General features: G+C 37.9%; 1 protein-coding gene across 2 annotated transcripts in view; it reads right to left on the bottom strand.

The window, feature by feature from the left end:
• KATNBL1 (katanin regulatory subunit B1 like 1) overlaps positions 1-19,900 on the bottom strand; it is a 59,640-nt gene that overhangs the window by 3,827 nt on the left and 35,913 nt on the right. For both annotated transcript variants that reach the window (XM_038579906.1, XM_038579905.1), the window contains exons 2-8: positions 10,309-10,439; positions 9,336-9,376; positions 7,325-7,604; positions 2,446-2,564; positions 1,041-1,091; positions 867-956; positions 425-514 (exon numbers count right to left, since the gene is read on the bottom strand). In XM_038579906.1, coding sequence (XP_038435834.1) covers positions 425-514; positions 867-956; positions 1,041-1,091; positions 2,446-2,564; positions 7,325-7,604; positions 9,336-9,376; positions 10,309-10,425 — 788 coding nt within the window. In that variant the 5' untranslated portion in view covers positions 10,426-10,439. The remainder of the gene's footprint in view (positions 1-424; positions 515-866; positions 957-1,040; positions 1,092-2,445; positions 2,565-7,324; positions 7,605-9,335; positions 9,377-10,308; positions 10,440-19,900) is intronic.

Below are 19,900 nucleotides of genomic sequence, written 5' to 3'. Positions count from 1 at the left end.
GAGAGAGAGAGGCAGAGACACAGGCAGAGGGAGAAGCAAGCTCCATGCCGGGAGCCCGACGTGGGACTCGATCCCGGGACTCCAGGATAGAGCCCTGGGCCAAAGGCAGGGGCTAAACCGCTGAGCCACCCAGGGATCCACTTATTACCTAGTTTAATCAAATGGCTTTTCTTTTTTTTTTTCAAAGATTTTATTTATTTATTCATGAGAGACACAGAGAGAGAGAGGGAGGGAGAGAGAGAGATGCAGAGAGAGAGGCAGAGGCACAGGCAGAGGGAGAAGCAGGCTCCACGCAGGGAGCCTGACATGGGACTTGATCCCAGGCTGAAGGTGGCGCTAAACCACTGACCTACCCGGGCTGCCCTCAAATGGCTTTCTGAAAAAAATTTTATTAGATTGAGTTTCTCTTTAAAGATATACTCACCCATCATTTATAATTTCTGTTTTGGATGATAGTTCTGACCACCACCTTTTTATGACTGCTTGAAGCCAGTTTAAGCCAACTATTATATATCTGAAATGACATTAGGTTACAAAATTCAAGTGTTTTCATACAAGAAGACTTTACAAAAAAGGATACAAACTCTGCCCCCACTTCAAAAAGCAGACACACTGATCTTTCCCCTTAAAAAAGAATTTTATTTTTACTACTTTCAAAAGCTGTAATTTATGTAAGTTGTTTACAGATGCTTTTGTAATTATTCTTTACTCATTTCATATTCTTTTCTTAATTGGACTATAAATAAGCTCCTTGAAAACAGAAACCATGCATATCTCATGGAGCTCAATCTACTGCTATACACTCACAAGAAACAAAATCAAGGATGTTGAAAGAGAAAAATCAACTGAGTCACATTAGCACTTACTCTTCAAATCTGCTCTTAAGTAGGGACTTTACTAGAGGCAACAAATCTACACAGCAGCCAAGTGAGATGTATTGTTTTTCTTCCTGTAAACTAAAACAAATACTAAGTTGTAAAAATATGAACAAGGCATTTGTCCTCCTTTAAACTTACTTTTTCCTGAAAAATATTTTTTACCTATTGGTGAGCACAGGAAGGCAATCCACAACAACTCCAAGGTCTTCTATCCTGTTGGGTACAAAACTGCTTAGAGAGCTGATTTCCTTATTTATAACCTGCACATTACTTTTGAGAAATCTACTCATTGAACAAATAATCTGAGTCTCTATGATGAGCCAGGTGTTGGGGATACAGCAGTAAACAAAGAGAGCGTTTGTATTTCAGAGCGTGTGTGGGGATGGTGTGTGGAAGAAGGCAGAGACAGATAACAAGTAAAATATATAGAGCATGTGGATGGTAGTAAGTGCTACGGAAAAAAAAAAAAAAAGGAGAGACAGAGAGTGAATAAATATGTATTTTGAAATAAGGTCAGGGAAGGCCTCATTAAGATAATGCTTGAGAAACGGGGCATCTGGGTGGCTCAGGAGGGTAAGCATGACTCTTGCTTTTGGTTCAGGTCATCATCATCTCAGGAACATGAGATCTGGTCCCTGTGGGCTCTGTGCTCTGAGCACGGAGACTGCTTAAGAATCTTTCTCTCCCTCTCTCTCTCTCTGCCTGCCACCGCTTCCTCCACTCCCCATGTGCCCACATATTCCTCGCCCTCTATCTCTCTAGGGAAAAAAAAATGTTTGAGAAGAGACTAGAATATACTGAGGAAGGCCATGCTTAAAATTTTCACTCAAAGGGGATTTTTATTTATTTATTTATTTATTTATTTATTTATTTATTTATTTATTTATTTTATTTTATTTTATTTTATTTATTTATGATAGGCACACAGTGAGAGAGAGAGAGGCAGAGACACAGGCAGAGGGAGAAGCAGGCTCCATGCACCGGGAGCCCGATGTGGGATTTGATCCCGGGTCTCCAGGATCACGCCCTGGGCCAAAGGCAGGTGCCAAACCGCTGCGCCACCCAGGGATCCCTCAAAGGGGATTTTTAAAAGGTTACTTTCCCCAACCTGATATTTCTTAGTTTTATTTATTTTTTTAAATTTTTTTATTTATTTATGATAGTCACAGAGAGAGAGAGAGAGAGAGGCAGAGACACAGGCAGAGGGAGAAGCAGGCTCCATGCACCAGAAGCCCGACGTGGGATTCGATCCCGGGTCTCCAGGATCGCGCCCTGGGCCAAAGGCAGGCGCTAAACCGCTGCACCACCCAGGGATCCCTATTTCTTAGTTTTATATATAAGAATCTTAGAAAAGGTAATAGCTTTGTTCAATATGATGAAACAGATGCTTTCCTGTATTTTGGTTACTCATAGACTAGTGATAAATATAATTTAAGCTATACTGTTGTAACTGAAGCCAAATATAGGAAATTTAAAATACCAGTATAACATAAAAAAGAAGAGGCACTTCAACATAAAACACTGGAAATTACTTTATTAATTTATCAAGCTTGGAGGTCACACTTACCTCACCAAATAAGCTACAAGTTCACTTATACTTCTCTTTCTCCAGAATGTTAAAGCTACATTCAATCTCAAATTCCTGCTGAACAAAACCTGTGCCATTGTTTCATGATCCTGAGAAACCTGAAAGGCAGTAATCTAATTTGTTAAAAAGCACACTGAAAGCATGAAATCATTTTTTTCCAATTAAATTATTCTGGTAGACATATTTTATAATTATGCAGAGGTGACTCCTTTTACTGACCCCAAAAACAGAACGTTGCAGTTGAACATGGTAAACAAATGACCTGAATAAATTTAGGATGTTTATTTTTTTATCAATACTTTTAATTTGCTACCATTTTTTAAAATCTCAATAATTTGCAAAGCAAATTATTTTTAGTTCACCTATAAACCTAGGATTTAATTTATTATATGGATTAAAGGAAAAGGTAAATATATACAGGATAGTCATTATCAACCGAGTAACATGGGAAGGAAACAGTAAAAATTCAGTTCTGCAACCAGCATTTATATTTATTCACTTGGGACACCTAGGTGGCTCAGCGGTTGAGCAGATGAGCATCTGCCTTTGGCTCAGGTCATCATCCTCGAGTCCTAGGATTGAGTCCCATATCGGGCGCCTTGCGGGGAGCCTGCTTCTCCCTCTGCCTGTGTCTCTGCCTCTCTCTCTGTGCCTCTCATGAATAAATAAAATCTTTAATAAATAAATACACTCAGTTTTTCTATATAATAAAGTAATATATTTCTATTGTAAAAAGTTCAAATAGGGGCAGCCCGGGTGGCTCGGAGGTTTAGCGCCACCTTTACCCCAGGGCCAGGTCCTGGAGACCCGGGATCGAGACTTTGGGCTCCCTGCATGAAGCCTGCTTCTCCCTCTGTCTGTGTCTCTGCCTCTCTCTCCCCGTCTCTGTATGTCTGTCATGAATAAATAAATAAAATCTTAAAAAAAAAAAGTTCAAATAGCATGGAAATGAATCAAAGAAAAAGTGAATAATCTCTATGTGTCCAGATAAAATCTAGTATCACTTCCCAGAAGTAATCACAGTTAATAGACTGGTATGTATCTTTCCAAAGCATTTTCCAGATAGACAAATTAGGTAGATATAAAATTAAAATACTATAATATCTGTATTTTTGAAAACTTTGTTTTTCACTTTTATTTTATAAAGATTTTAATGTCAAAACATAGATCCTCATTTTTAAAAAACAATTATAGTCTCCAGTTGTTATATACCATAATTTATTAAAATTGGCTGTTTTTTTCCTATTAAAACTACACATCAAGAAACATCCTTCTGTATGTAAATATGTGCACTTGTACAAATATTTCTGTAAGATTCATTTTAGAACTGAAACTAGATCCATTTTTAAAAAATAACAATTAAAATATAATTCACATACGATAAAACAACCATTTAAAATGTACAATTTGGGGGATCCCTGGATGGCTCAGTGGTTTAGTGCCTGCCATTGGCCCAGGGCGTGGTCCTGGAGAGCCGGATCGAGTCCCGCATCGGGCTCCCTGCATGGAGCCTGCTTCTCCCTCTGCCTGTGTCTCTGCCTCTTTCTCTGTGTCTCTCATAAATAAATAAAATCTTTAAAAAAAATGTACAATTTTTAGATGTGATTATGATGACACAGCAAAGGTCTGTGGTCCTAGGTCTACAAATGTGTGGTGAGGAATTAGGACAAACTGGAGACAGGCTGTTTGACACATGGACTGCCTAGTTGGAAAATATTTTGACTCCAAACCTTAAAATACACACGTGGTGTCTGTGCTCACTTCATTCACACAGAGCTCCCTGGACAATGAACCTCTAAAAAAAAAAAAAGTCTCCCCTGGAGCAGGAGCATCAGGGTTTGCTTGGGCCAAGGCAGAGCTAAACTGCTGGGTCACAGGGGCTGTCCTACAATTTGGTAGTTTTTAGTACATTTGTGGAGTTGTACAATCCCCACAATCAATTTTAAAATCAACATTTTCATCATCCCCAAGAGAAACCCTGAACTCCATTCTCCCTTCTTTCTAGTCCCTGGCAACCATTAATCTACTTGTTGTCTCTATGACTTCACCTATCTAGACAGTTCATATAAATTAAATTATACAATATGTGGCCTCTTTTGATGTGGCTTCTCTCCCACAGCACAATATTTTCAAGGTTTATACATAGTGTAGCATATATTGCTCCTTTACTTCTTTATAATAATCAGATAATATTCCACTGCATGAATATTTTGTTTATCCATACATCAGGTGAAGGACATTGGAATAGGCTACTATGAATATTATGAACATCTCTTTATAACTGTCTGTGTAGACATGTATTTTGGATTCTCTTGGTTATATACCCAGGCATATAGAACGGCCGAGTCAAATGGTTATGTGTATTTGAACTTTGACAAAATAATGTCACTACTTTTAGATTTAGGTTTTTAGAGCAGGCACTAGTGAGTCAGGAAAAAAAGGTATGGAAAAAGATCAGGGGCTTCTGGGTGGCAGAGTCAGGTAAGTGACTGATTTGGTTTTGGCTTAGGTTGTGATCAGGTTGTAAGATCAAGCCTGGCACTGGGCTCATTGCTCAGTACAGAGTCTGCTTAACACCGTCTCTGCTTCTGCCTCCCACCCCCCGCCCCAGCTTTCTCTCTCTCTCTAAAAATAAATAAATCTTTTAAAAAAAAGAAGAGAAAGAAATAATAAAATCAATCAACTTATTAGTTGTCAGGCTAAGGAAGGTTTGTGCAAAGTACTCAAAATGAGAGCAAAGTAAAAGGAGGTCCTTGAAAAAATGACTCACCATGGCACTAATTCAAATGTACAACTGAAACTTTATTTTATTTTATTTATTTTAAAGATTTTATTTATTCATGAGAGACATAGAGAGAGACGCAGAGACACAGGCAGAGGGAGAAGCAGGCTCCCTGCAGGGAGCCTGATGTGGGACTTGATCCCGGGACTCCAGGATCACGCCCTGAGCTGAAGGCAGACACTCAACCGCTGAGCCACCCAGGCGTCTTTTTTTTTTTTTTTTTTTAAAGATTTATTTATTCATGAGAGACACAGAGAGAGGCAGGGACACAGGCAGAGGGAGAAGCAAGCTCCTTGAGGAGAGTGCGATTTGGACTCGATCCCAGGATCCCGGGGATCCCGACCTTGGCCAAAGGCAGATGCTCAACCACTCAGTCACCCAGGTGTCCCCATGGTAGTTCACTATTAAATCAAACTTCCCTGCTTCCTTTTTTTTTTTTTTTTTTTTTTAAGATTGATTTATTTTTGGAGAGAGAGAGAGAGCTAAAGAGAGTGAGCTCACACACAGGAAGGGGCAGAAGGGGAGAAAGAGGAAAAGGGAAAGAATCCCAAGCAGACTCTGCACTGAGCACAGTGTTCTACAGGGACTCAACCTCATGACCCCAAGATCAGGATCTGAGTGGAAATAGAGTCAAAAACTTAAATGACTAAGCCATCCAGGCACCCCCCTGCTTCTTCCCTTCTCACAAATACTGTATGTACTTCCTTCACTTCTCCTGGAATTATTTCCTATTACTTCAGGATTTTATTTTTACAAGTAAAAACATATTCAAATGCAATCTCTTTTTTTGCATCAATTCATTATGGTTTTACTCAATAATATTTAAATTTCCATCCTCCTTTCATCTTATTTACTTGTAATTATTATCCTAAATGTGATGTTCATTTTCACTCATGACCATTTTAATTAATTTTTTTTTCTGGGGTGCCTGAGTGGCTCAGTTGATTGAGCGTCAGACTCTTGGTTTCTGCTCAGGTCTTTATGTCAGGATCATGACATGGAGCCTGTGTGGGGCTCTGCACTCAGAGGGAAGGCTGCTTGAGATTCTCTCTCCTTCTTCCTTTTGCCCCTCCCCCTACTTGTGCATATGCAATCGCTCTCTAATTAATAAATAGATCTTTAAAAAGAAAATTTTTTGTTTGCATGCCACAGAATATGTTTTTCAAGCTATCATGCCAGAGAGAAATAATACTAAGTTTACCAAATCATAGCAAAAGAAATTAATGTTATGTACCCATTAAAAAATTGTGGAAGCATTTAATTATATGGAAAAAAATCCAAATTTGTTAAACATAAAAATCAAGTAAGCAAACATGTACAATATGATAAAAATAGATACATTAAAAATTTAATACTGTTATTTCTAAATGTTGAGATTATGACTAATATTTTCCTTGGGGTTTAGTTTCTATAACATATACAATAAACATGTAATAATTATTATAAATTCACATTTATAAACTTAACTATTCCTTCAAATGACCATTTTTTTAAAAAACCTGTTTTTGAGGTGTTGTATCATCCCTCCCATTGAAAGTATGTAATACAATTTTTAATAAATTTACAGAATTATACAACCATCATTACAATCCAGTTTTAGGGTATTTCTTATTACCCACACCCACCCCGCCCCTCAATTCCCCCGAGCCTGTTCAAACAATTACTTTCACCCAAGTTAAAAGAGCAGCAAACCTCAGCAGGTTTGTTTGCCTGAACGAAGCTTCCAGTGGCAATTCTGAGAGCCAAGCAAAACGTTCCTGGGTAACTAGCTTTGGTGGTCTACGTTTTAGGCAAGATTTCTTCTTTTCCTTTCCTTTAAATTCTCTGCTGCCTAACTTGCCATTCTGAATATTTAATGCAGCTTATCAACCATTTCATTCCATTTCAGATATCGCTAACTTAGGGAAATGGAGTAACTACTGATTCAAATTTGGTTAATCTAGAAAACTGTCTCAGGGAGTTATAATCACTCAGTCTGAATTCAACAGGCAATGGATGACTCTGCTAGCAGAATATGACAAATAAAAATACGAATAGTGCAATAGGAACAAAGTTAAGCTCATTTAAATAACTTACCTCAGAAAAAAAACCACTATATTTTGATGATGGGCTTTCTGTCTGTGAAGAACCAGCATCACTGGAGTTAACCAAATATGTTCGACTATCGTGGCGTAATTTTTCAGGCAGGTGGCCTGCACAAGCTAGTTCATTTTCTTTATTTGCCATGTCACAGCCCCCACTTCTAGGGGACTGTTTTTTTCTGTAACAAGGATTTGGAAAAGGATGATGCACTTTCTTTCTGCGATAGATCACCTTGCGTAGTTTATCTGGGCTTTTCACAGCTTGTCCAACTGTTCTGTAAGAAGGATTGACTTGTTTAAATGAAAAAGAACATGAAAACTGTTACAACTTTTTAAGCAGAAAGATTTAATAGGCCACATTTTGTGATCACAATTCACTAAAATTAGAAGAGAATTTTTTTTAAGATTTTATTTATTTATTCATGACACACACACACACAGAGGCAGAGACACAGGCAGAAGGATAAGCAGGCTTCCTGTGGGGACCCTGATGGCGGGACTCGATCCCAGGACCCCGGGGTCACAACCTGAGCCGAAGGCAGACGCTCAACCGCTGAGCCCCCAGGCGTCCCAGAAGTAAAGAGAATTTAAAAACTCTTAACTCTTAGATCAAAGTGGAAAGTAAAAGGGAAAAAATTACAAACCATTTGGAAAGCAATGAAAAGAATACTTTATACCAAATGAAACTAGAGGCATAATAACTAGATGCTTTAAAAAAGAAATAGGGCGGGGATCCCTGGGTGGCTCAGCGGTTTAGCACCTGTCTTTGGTCCAGGGCGTGATCCTGGATTCCCGGGATCGAGTCCCACGTCACGCTCTGGCTCCTTTGCCTGTGTCTCTGCGTCCTCTCTCTCTCTCTGTCTCTTGTGAATAAATAAATAAATCTTAAAAAAAAAAAAAAAGAAAAAAGGAAATAGAAGTTTGAATTGTGAAAATCTGAATATATATATAAAGATTTTTTATTTATTCATTTGAGAGAGACAGAGAGAGGGAGGGAGAACATGAGCAGAGGGAAGGGTTAGAGGGAGAGGGAGAAGCAGACTACCCATTGAGTAGTTTGCTTGACTTGGGGCTGGATCCCAGACTCGGGGATCATGACTTGAGCCAAAAGTAGATGCTTAAGTAACTGAGCCACCCAGGGGCCCCCAAAATACTTATTTTGATTAAAATTAAGTATATTTAATTTAAGTATGATAAAACACAACAGAGCAAATCTTTCATATGGTGATTCTCAAATATTCTGGCCTCAAAATGCCTTGCAACTCTTAAAAATTATTGAGTTTTCAAAAGAATTCTTTTATGTGGGAAATATCTACTGATATTTACTATATCAGACACTGAAACTGAGGAAACTTATTGATTCACTTAAGAAATAATAAGCTCATTACATATTAACACAGAATATTTTACCAAAAAACCTGTCTTCCAAAACAAAATATAGCGAGAAGAATGGCACTGTTTTTTACATTTGTGCAAAATCTTTAATATCTAGTTTAACAGAAGACATCTGGATTCTCAGAATTGCTTTTGAATTTAATGTACTATGGTATCAAATATCATGTAGCCCCTGGAAAACTCTACTGTATTTGTAAGAGTGAAAATGAAGGTGAGTTAATGTTATTGTTATGAATATAGTCTTGACCTCATAAACTACCAGGACCCCTACTGTCCTCAGGTCCATTTTGAGCACCAGCAGTTCAGTAGAAAGTGCCTTTAGAGTTCAGAAGATCTGAGAATGAATGCCATTTTTAACATTTTCTGGCTGTATGACCCTGAACAAATCACACATCTTTAGTTTTTCTCAACTATTAGGGTCCACAATAGCTTTCTAGTTGGGTTATTGCAAGGATTTGGAGATAATACTGATGTGTTTTCCACAGTGACGGGCACGAAGGAGCTATTTGACAATAAATTGCTTATTAATAAAAGAGAAAACTTCTCTTTTCCCCTCTTTTCATTCTCACCTTTTATTATTTGTTTCCTACAAACTTTAAAGAAGCTCTTACCTATTTTTGTAAGCAGCCAACTGTTTTGGAGATTTCTTAATCTGAAAAATAAAAGTAGATAATTAACAGCATATTTAAGTTCTTTTGTGAAGCTACATAAACTTTGTGACTGATATCAACAAATATGAAATTCCATAGGTAAGTTTTTCAGATTAAAGCTGCAGTCTCAGTCTATAGTTATAACATTGTGTGTAGGTATACTTGACAAAGCAACATACCTAACTCCCTATTTTCCATGCCACTAGTCATATATTTTACTTACATGGTACTTAGTAAGTATGTTGACTTTTAATATCATTTAAAAGAAATATCAGCATGAATGAGCATTGCAACGGTGGAAAAAAAAAAAGCACCTCCGCGTTTCCTCTTTAGAATTAAACTATAATACTCAAATGATATACCAAAACACCATACTGTCCATAAACTGTTTAGATCTCTTGGAATATAAACAGTTTTCAATATTTCATTAATTCCACTTGATTTTGGGAGATTAAGCAAATCATCACCCTTTTGTTGTTTAAATAATTTAACTAAAACTATCCATAGACTTAATGGTTTAAACTTTCTGTGATGTACTAAATGACTGTGTCTCCCCAAAATTCATGTTGAAATCCTAATGCCCCAAATGAAGGATATGAGGAGGTGGGGCCTCTGGGAGGTGATTAGGTCATGAGGGGGGCACCCTCAAGAATGGGATCAGTACCCTTATAAAAGAGACGGTGGGTTGCTCTCTTGCCCCTCCTGCCATGTGAGGAGGAGACAGCAGAGAAGACAGCCACCTATGAACCAGGAAACAGGCTCTAATCAGATACCATATTGGCCAGGGCCTTTATCTTGGACTTCTTCCCAGCCTCCAGAACTGTGAAAAATACATTTCCATTGTTTATAAGTCCCCCGGTCTATGGTATTCTATAGCACCATGAACAGATGAAGATATACTGTCTTACCCATTACCTAGAAACTATGCACTTACCTCCTTCATGTTCTTATTAGTAAAATTAGAGATCCTTTTTCTAGGAAGATCAGTGGAGTGATCCTCAATATTATTACAAAAGGTTCGTTTTTTAACATTGTGGGCTTCAGATGCCATAATCTCTTAAATACCTAAACAACAAAACAAAAATAATATATGGAAAATACAAAAAGCAAAAGAGCCTGATTATACCCTTAACAGATATATACAAAAATACAATACTATGTAAAAGAGGTTTATGAGTAAAGCAGAGGACATAGTTCTAATTTATATACTTTAAAAAATCTTAGAGGAAATACAAGACAGGAAATTGGGCCCTTTCTGTTCTCATTCCTTAGTTGTAGCCAGTTAATGATATTATGACAGATTTTTGCCAATGCAATATGTCAATCTTTCCATTTTCTCTCTCTCTCTCTCTCGATATATATATGTATATATTAAATTAAAATTAAATTTAAATTTACAGGTTATGAAATAATGTCTATATAGTAATATCAATGATATCCATATGTCTTGAAGCCTAGTTTTAGAATCAAATCACTAGGAGCACCTGGATGGCTCAGTCAGCTAAGCATCTGACTACTTCAGCTCAGGTCTTGATCTCAGGGTCCTGGGATGGAGCCCCATGTCAAGCTCCGTGCCCAGCAGAGAGTCTGCTTCTGCCTCTCTCTCTTTCCTTCTGCCCCTGCCCCTGCTTGTGCTCTCTCTCTCTCTTTCTCAAATAAATAAATAAATAAATAAATAAATAAATAAATAAATAAATAAAATCTTAAAAAAAAAAAAAGAAGAATCAAATCACTGGGTCAAATACAACTACAAGCAGGCAGAGGAACAAAGCTATATATATCTGACTTGTTTTATGCCCAATCCTTAAATTTTTTTCATTCTTTCTGTTAGCTCTTCAGAGCTTTCCTCTACCTTTGTTTTTTTTTTTTAAGATTTTATTTATTTATTTATGATAGACATGGGGGGGGGGGAGAGGCAGAGACACAGGCAGAGGGAGAAGCAGGCTCCATGCCAGGAGCCCTATGCGGGACTCGATCCCGGGACTCCAGGATCGTGCCCTGGGCCAAAGGCAGGCGCTAAACCGCTAAGCCACCCAGGGATCCCCTTTCCTCTACCTTTGAAAAAACAATCACAATTTTCTATTCCTTCAATTATATCCAAAGAGGGGGAAAATACACTATTACTTCCTTTACATCAAAGAATAAATTAGTGATTCCCCCACTTGCACTCAAGTTTCCCACAGGAAATTTATTTCAAGCCATGACCTGAACACAAGTTCCTCCCTCATTCATTTTTTAAATGTTTACTGAGCATCCACTATATGCCAGGCACTGGAATTAATGTAGATGATGGATCAGAGATGCTCTTCTAAACAATCACTTGGGAAGCTTTTAGAAAATACGATCTTTCTGGGCCCTAACTTCAGACTAGAACTCAGCAGGTCTCTGGAGTGAAGCCCAAAGCAATTATATTTTTAAAAAGCTCTGCAGCATTTCTGATGCACACTCTTAGAAGAAAATCTGCCTTAGAGAATTTTCCAAAAATATGCACAAACACATGAAAATTTGGAAATAATCTCAGGGTACTCTAAGATTTCTTGCCATTGATCCATGGACATCCCTTCCAGCTGCAACTCCAGGTTTAAAGACCTTTCAGATGAGACTTTTTAAAAAATAAATAATTGCAGTAATACAATAAACACTCTGACAGAGGGGCAGTCACGTGAGTCAGGAAAGCTTTACTGAGGAGAGACTTAAAGGACAAATAACACATTGAAAAAACAGCATGTGCAGAACTGAAGGGCATGAAGCAACATAGTTTGTCTGGCAATCTCTTAAGATGCATGTGACTGGAGCTTAGGCTGGAAGTGGGTTGTAGCAGAGTGAAAAATGAGGCTGGAGAGATAGAAGCTGGATCCCATAAAGGATCGTTTGTACAGGTAAGCGTTTCTTTTTTAAAGAAAGGGGAGCTTGGGGCAGCCCAGGTGGCTCAGCGGTTTAGTGCCGCCTTCAGCCCAGAGCCTGATCCTGGAGACGGTGATTGAGTCCCACGTCCCACATCAGGCTCCCTGCATGGAGCCTGCTTCTCCCTCTGCCTGTCTCTGCCCCTCTCTGTGTATGTGTGTGTCTCTCTCATGAATAAATAAATAAAATCTTAAAAAAAAAAAGGGGAACTTTTATTAAAGATAATGGACTAAACATATGTAATTTCTTCTACCCTTCCCTGAAACCCCATTACAATGATAGTAAAGGGTTTTTAAAGGCATAAAACGCATAAGGACAAAGAGAAATAATGAGTTGATGACAATAACATTTGAAAACTGAAAAGCAGAAATGATAAATGACAGCAGATTTGAGAAAGCCAAATCCTAAATCAGCAGTGAGGAATGGTAAAAAGCAGAATCCCCAAAAGGTTCAGGAATTGGCAATATTGAGGACATCAAGAAGTAGGGATAAATGTGGGTTTAGAATACGGAGAATGACTGAATATCCATTTAAGACACAATTAGCCCCTAGATTCCTTTCCCTATTCCTTTTTTTTTTTTTTAAGATTTTATTTATTTATTCATGAGAGGCACAGAGGGAGAGAGGCAGAGACACAGGCAGAGAGAGAAGCAGGCTCCATGGCAGGGAGCGCGATGTGGGACCCGATCCTGGGCCTCCAGGATCACGCCCCGGGCTGAAGGCAGGCACTAAACCACTGAGCCATCCATCCAGGGATCCCCATGAGCCATCCAGGGATCCCCCCTTTCCCTATTCCAATAAAAGTTTTATTGTATGGAATATTTAAAACAAGAGCCCTTGGTTTAGGAAACACCAGGCATGAATGAAGGAGCGGAGTATAGTCTAACAGGGGATCAAATGAAAATTTACATACTAAATGTTGAGATCTAACCTTTCTACCATTTGCCTCATGGATGCTTGCAGCCAGCTTTATATACTCCAGGAAGAGTACAGAAGATCCTTCTTTGGGAACTCTGATAAGTCCCAGGGGAAAACACACACACACACACACACACACACACACACACACACACACACATTCTCTCTCTCCTCTCTCTCTCTCTCTCCTAAAAATAGTGACATCAGTGATGGTCAAAGTCCTCAAAGTACTGTTTTCCATCTTGATTATGGTGATAGTTACCTGTCAAAACTAATAGAACTATGCACTAAAACAGGTGAATTTTTATCATACATAAACTATATCACAATAAACCTGACTTGCAGAAATCCTCGAGAGACAAGAACAAATTGTATACATGAACCACAAATGAGACAAGAAACAAAGCAACAAAGATTTGGAAAATAAAAATAGGATATAATAAGACAGAGAAAAATCAATAGAAAGCTTGAAGAGAAACTTGAGGCTATCTCCTGAAATACAGAAAAAAAAAGGTAACATTGGCTTAAAGGAACCAATATCCAAATAAATGGAATTTCAGAAAGAATACAGAGAAGACAAAGAAGAAATCAAGGAAATAACTGAAAAATGTACAGGATTGAAGGACATGAATTTCCACATTGAAAGAGCACAATGAGGTCAGCATTGGGGATGAAAATACACCTACAAGGCACATAATTGTAAAATTTCAGAGCACTAATGAATCTGAAAATATATGGAGCAAATAAACAATATCCCCTCCCAATGACTGATGGAACAAATAGACAAATTCAACAAGGCTATAAGACAATACTATCAACCAACAGGATAAAATCAACATCGATCAAAAACTCCAACCAACAACAGCAGAACAAGGACATGCCATGATGATGATGCAAGTTAAAACCACAATGACGCACTATTTCACAACCACCAGAATGGCTATAATAAAAATGACACAAAATAGCAAATGCTGAGAAGGATGTGGAGAAACTGGAACCATCACACATTACTGTAGGAACGTAAAATGGCACAGTGACTCGGGGAAAGAGGTTGGCAGTTTCTTGAAATGTTAAATATGGATTTACCATATGACCCAGCAATTCTACTCCTACATATTTACTCACAAGAAATGAAAGTTTATGTCAACACAAAGACTTGTATGCAAATGTTGATAAAAACATTATTCAGAATAGCCAAAAAAGTGGAAACAACTCAAATGTCTATCAGTTGGTGAATGGAAAAACAAAACATGATATATTTGTTGGGAATACTACTCAACAAGAAAAATGAACAAAATATTAATACATGTAACACTATGTATGAAACATCATACTAAGTGAAAGAAGCCAAACACAGAAGACAAGATATTATGTGATTTCATTTATATGAAATGTCCATAGAAGTAGAGAGGATACAGGGGCACTTGGGTGGCTCAGTTGGTTAAGCATCTGACTTCAGCTTGGGTCATGATTTCAGGATCCTGGGATGGAGCCCCAAGAAAGGTTCTCCACTCCGGGAGTCGGTTTGTCTCTCTCCTTCTGCCCCTCTCTCTGCTCGTGCTCTCTCTCAAATAAATGAAATCTTAAAAAGAAAAAAAGTAAAGAGCACAGAGACAGAAAGTGGATTAATGGTTGCCTACAGCTGAGGTGGGAGTGAGAGTAACTGGAAATGGACACAATGCTTCTCTGGGGGTGATGGCAGTGATGGAATGTTCTAAAATTAGATTGTGGTTGAGGATTATACAATTCTGTATATACTTGTACTAAGTGAGCTATAATTTAAAACGGGTGTATTTTACAGTATGTAAATTATACTTCAATAAAGCTTTAAAAAAGTAAATTATCAAAATTGTAATTGGCAATGTCTCATTACAAAGGATTTTTTACACTATAAATTCCATTTTGTTTTATATCTTATGCATTTGGTGCCACCCTTCTTGGGCAGTAAGATTATCCTTTCCCCTCCAGAGCATTTGACAGTGCTATTAAAATAGTTTAAAGCAACTGCTGAGGCTCCTAGGTGTTTCCACAGTGCTGTTTGATAATATTCAAAAAGAGAATAATCTGAAACAGGATTAAAAGTGGATGAAGGGATCCCTGGGTGGCGCAGTGGTTTAGCGCCTGCCTTTGGCCCAGGGCGCGATCCTGGAGACCCGGGATCGAATCCCACGTCAGGCTCCCGGTGCGTGGAGCCTGCTTCTCCCTCTGCCTGTGTCTCTGCCTCTCTCTCTCTCTCTCTCTGTGACTATAAATAAATAAAAAATTAAAAAAAAATTAAAAAAAAAAAGTGGATGAAGACAATGATTATAGAAACTAGAAAAGATAATCTTTTAATGAAAAAAGAATAAAAGGAAGCACCTAAAGAGAATAAAAGGACTAGGAGATACTGAGAAGAATCCAAAATACTAACTTTACCTAACTTTACGTTCTGAACATTGAATATAACACATTATTTTTTATTTTTATTTATTTTTTATTTATTTTTTTCACATTTTTAAAAATAAAGATAAGAAAGTGATTACTATGGATATTTTCTTTAGAAAGTAGGAAAGACTCAGCATGTAGAAGGAGCTGAAGGGTTGAATCCCCCTTACACAGTAGATATCTCTTATCAGAAAGATGAAAAGGGATTCATGGCTGTCAAATCAAGACATTAAACAGCTCTAAGTGTTTGCATACTCCCTACCTACTCACAGCAATGGAAAAAACTCATCATAAAGGAATGAAACATGTCTGGACTTTTGTCCCTAATAACTTATTATATAGTTCAAGATCAAGTTAATTTAAGCTTTCATTTTATATTAATATACTAGCAATATATCAACCATTTACATTGTATTTAACTCTGCAATCTCACTAGGCAACTTCATTTCTCTTCTTAAAAAGCAAAGCATGTTTGTGCACAGAGAATTATAATCATTAATATTCTTGGTATCAAATATTCTCCTCCAATTACCACCACAGACTCTCACAAAAGGCTTGAATGGTATTCCCTAAGAGTCCAGAGGCTGAAAACTGTATATAACCATTACTGTGTAATTTTAAAATACATAAATAAAGTGGTTTTAGAATTTAAAACTTGAGCCTAACACTGCAGTCCAGGAGATAACTAGGCTGGTCAAGGGCAGAGTGGAGGGCACAGAATCCACGCTACGCTACTGCATCTTTGTCTCCGTGAAGTGACTGCACCTCATCCCCATCCCTAACCACAGGACCATTAACACTTGCCAGCCAGGACAGCTAAGATGAGGGTACTAATTCTTCTAGGAGATGTCAAGAGACAAATGAATATCAACTACATGGGAGTCCTACCTCTTATTCTTCCCTTACCCTATAAGGGGAAACTCTTCTCTCTTCTAAGTCCAACAGTCGATGTGTAAGGCTAAGAAACGGACAAATCACAGGTTTCCCCAGAAGGCAGCTGCCACACAAAAAAATAAATGGGAAGGATGAACACAGACTTTTTTCTTCAAGAATTTCAATGAAGGTGAGAGGAACAGAAGGTTAAAGATGAGATTTTTCTGGTACAATCTTTAGAGCCTGAGGCTATGGATTCCCTCCACCTAAATTCAGCTACCAGACACTTAATAACTGCTTTGGTATCTGCAGCACTTATTGAAATATCTAACAATGAAGTTTGCATCAGGTTAAAAAACAAGGTGATAAAAAAAGGAAATTGAGAATGCTAAGGTTCATACAGATGGGATCAGTGCTTACAATGAAATATTAAAAACACCATTTTCAAAGAATGTTTTGTGAGCGGAAGGTTCAAAAAATAATCGCCTTATAAAGAGGTTAAAAAATGGTCATTCAAAAGCTATCTAAGCTATATACATATAAGTATGTGTGTGTGTATATATAAATGATCAATGCATTCAAAAGAGCTCTATCAAAACTAATAAAAATTATTTATTGCTAGTGGAATTACAGGTGACTTGTTCCCTTCCTTTATAGGTTTCTCGGGCAGCTCAGGTGGCTCAGTGGTTTAGCACTGCCTTTGGCCCAGGGTGTGATCCTGGAGATCTGGGATCGAGTCCCACATCGGGCTCCCTGCGTGGAGCCTGCTTCTCCCTCTGCCTGTGTCTGTGCTTTTCTCTCTCCGTGTCTCAGGAATAAATAAATAAAATCTTTAAAATATATATATATATATATATTTACAGGTTTCTCTATTTTCTACAATGAACATGAATTATTTTCATAATCTGAATAAATAACATAACGAGGTCACGGTCTTATAAGAAACGGTTTAATTATACAACTCCCTTATAGTAAAAAAAAAAGTGAAAAAGGTGTAAATGCCAACATGCAGAGGTAACATTTCATAGGAAGGCTCTATTTTACCTTTTCCAAAATTAGGACAGCTCTATCTAGAGCTGAGAAAATTATCTCAGTTCGTGCCTTCTCACCTCATTTGGGACTTAGCTCCCCCACCTCCCTTCTATATCTTCAGTTTCTCTGTTTGAACTGATTCCTCCCCTTTTGCTTTCAAACATTCTCAGGTTTCCTCTACCAACTCCTATACTCTTTCTCTAATTCTCTTTCCTGCCAAACTTCTACAATGAGTGCTTTTCAGTTTCCATTTTCTCTTTAACCCTTTACAACCTTGATTTTATTTTGTCCTCCCATTTGAAAAACAACTGCATCTTCAAGGTGACTTGAAGCTGTAAGGGAGTCTTTTATAACACTGATGCTGCTCATAGCAGGGTCAGCTAAGCCAACCCTAAAGATTGCTCATTCTTCATCACCATTTAGCTTTTTCATCACTTCACTACACCCCCAACACACACACACACACATGCGTGCAAACTTATTCACAGACCATAGCACTACAGTATCTTGACTCTCCTTGTTCCCTTACTCCCTTTTTGGTTCCTTTTCTTTCAACAACTCTCATTTCTACACTAAAATTGAAAAAGCATGCTCTCAAGGCTTCAGCTACTTCTCTAGACCCAATCTCTCCTCCTGATCTGGCATTGGTAGGTCCAAGTCAACACACCTAAAATAAACCTCTTCAATCTCTTCCAACGTCAAACCAACTAACAGCCCTTCCTACCTACCACATTTTAAATTGCTGGCATCAAACTTCTCTCAACTAAAAACCCAGGAGTTATTCTGACTTCTCTCTCCTTCCCTCCAACTGATCACTAAGTCTTCTTGAATCTTTCTTTAAAATGTTGCATGGATCCGTTCTGACCTTTTAATCCTCCCACTGTCAAAACGCTAGCCCTACTAGCAGTCAGGATGGCCAAGCGGTTCAAGGTGCTGCATTTGGAACTCTAGCCCCATCACTTCAAGCCCAAATTATTGTAAGAATTATTTGATTTTCCTGTCACCAGTCTTTCCTGGTCTCTAGGAATCATTCTTTAACCTACAGTGTTCATGACAAAATCCCCAAATCTCTAATAGTTACCTACCTTTTACTACAGGATTTCCTGAATTATGTTCGAAGTATTCACATAGATTAATAGATGTTTTACTCTATTCACAAAAATTTGGATATGCTGCATATTAAGTTACTTCTTGGAAATTAATTAAATACATTAGTAAGGCTCTGAGAGGCCTAATTTTATTTTGCTCTGCTTCCCAAACTTGGCCACTATCCTACTTTTTAAAATTTTGACAGATACATATAAAATTTGAAAGATGCAGATGTTTCTAGGAACATAGTTTGTGGAACTGATTTACTATACCAAAGACTACACTATCTAAATGTTGAAGGCCTTCATAATTGGATACTATATTATTAAAGATTAATATAATTTTTTTAATTAGAAGGAGACAAGAGCAAAATGTACACCAACTATTATTTTTGATGGGGGGTAAGTTTTTGTTGATGGAGAGAAGTTCCACTGCAATGCTGTTAATGAAATAACGATATCATGAAAAATTAATAGGTAGCCTTTAGCAAAAGCTTACCATATGCTAGCCATGGGCATTTAGACACCCCATCATGCCCTTTTAATAGATGGTGAAGCAGAGGCACCCAAAGATGACATAATTTGCCCAAAGTCAAACAGCAAAAAAGTGGTAAGAGTCAGGCGTGGGACGCAGGCCTTCTGCTGCCACTGCCTCTGCTCTTACCCAACACATTGCACCCCAAGTAATATGAGATTAAGGGTGAATGTGCATATAGATGATGTAGGTTTTATCACTTTCTAGTTCATGATTTTTGGTAGGTCATTTATTCTGTTTTTTTTTTTAATCTGTTTTTTCAAGTACAAAATGGGGATGCTATGAAGATCAAAATAAGCTTATCTGTAAGTTATTACTGCTATTATCACTCACAGTATTTATATAAAATATATATACATACAATTTTGGTATTTTGGAAAACAAATCTGACAACACTGCAGAGCAAGTGCATATATATAAATAAAATTAATCATCCAAATCAGGATTGAGAATGAAAGGAAGCAGTATTAAAAACTGTGCTGCGGGCAGCCTGGGTGGCTCAGCACTTTAGCGCCGCCTTCAGCCCAGGGTGTGATCCTGGTGTCCTGGGATCGAGTCCCATGTCAGGCTCCCTGCATGGAGCTTCCTTCTCCCTCTCCCTGTGTCTCTGCGCCTCTCTCTCTCTCTCTGTGTTTCTCATGAATAAATAAAATATTTTTTAAAAAATTGTGCTGGGTGAACAGGCATAAACCAGTTTTATACCAAGCAAATTGGGATATGTGGTCACCCCACCTCAGTTAAAAAGTTTACTT

The sequence above is a fragment of the Canis lupus genome, chromosome 30 (genome assembly GCF_011100685.1).
Source record: "Canis lupus familiaris isolate Mischka breed German Shepherd chromosome 30, alternate assembly UU_Cfam_GSD_1.0, whole genome shotgun sequence".
Lineage (NCBI taxonomy): Eukaryota > Metazoa > Chordata > Mammalia > Carnivora > Canidae > Canis > Canis lupus.
The sequence above is the reverse complement of the archived record's forward strand: the minus strand, read 5'-3'. Positions and strand labels throughout refer to the sequence as shown.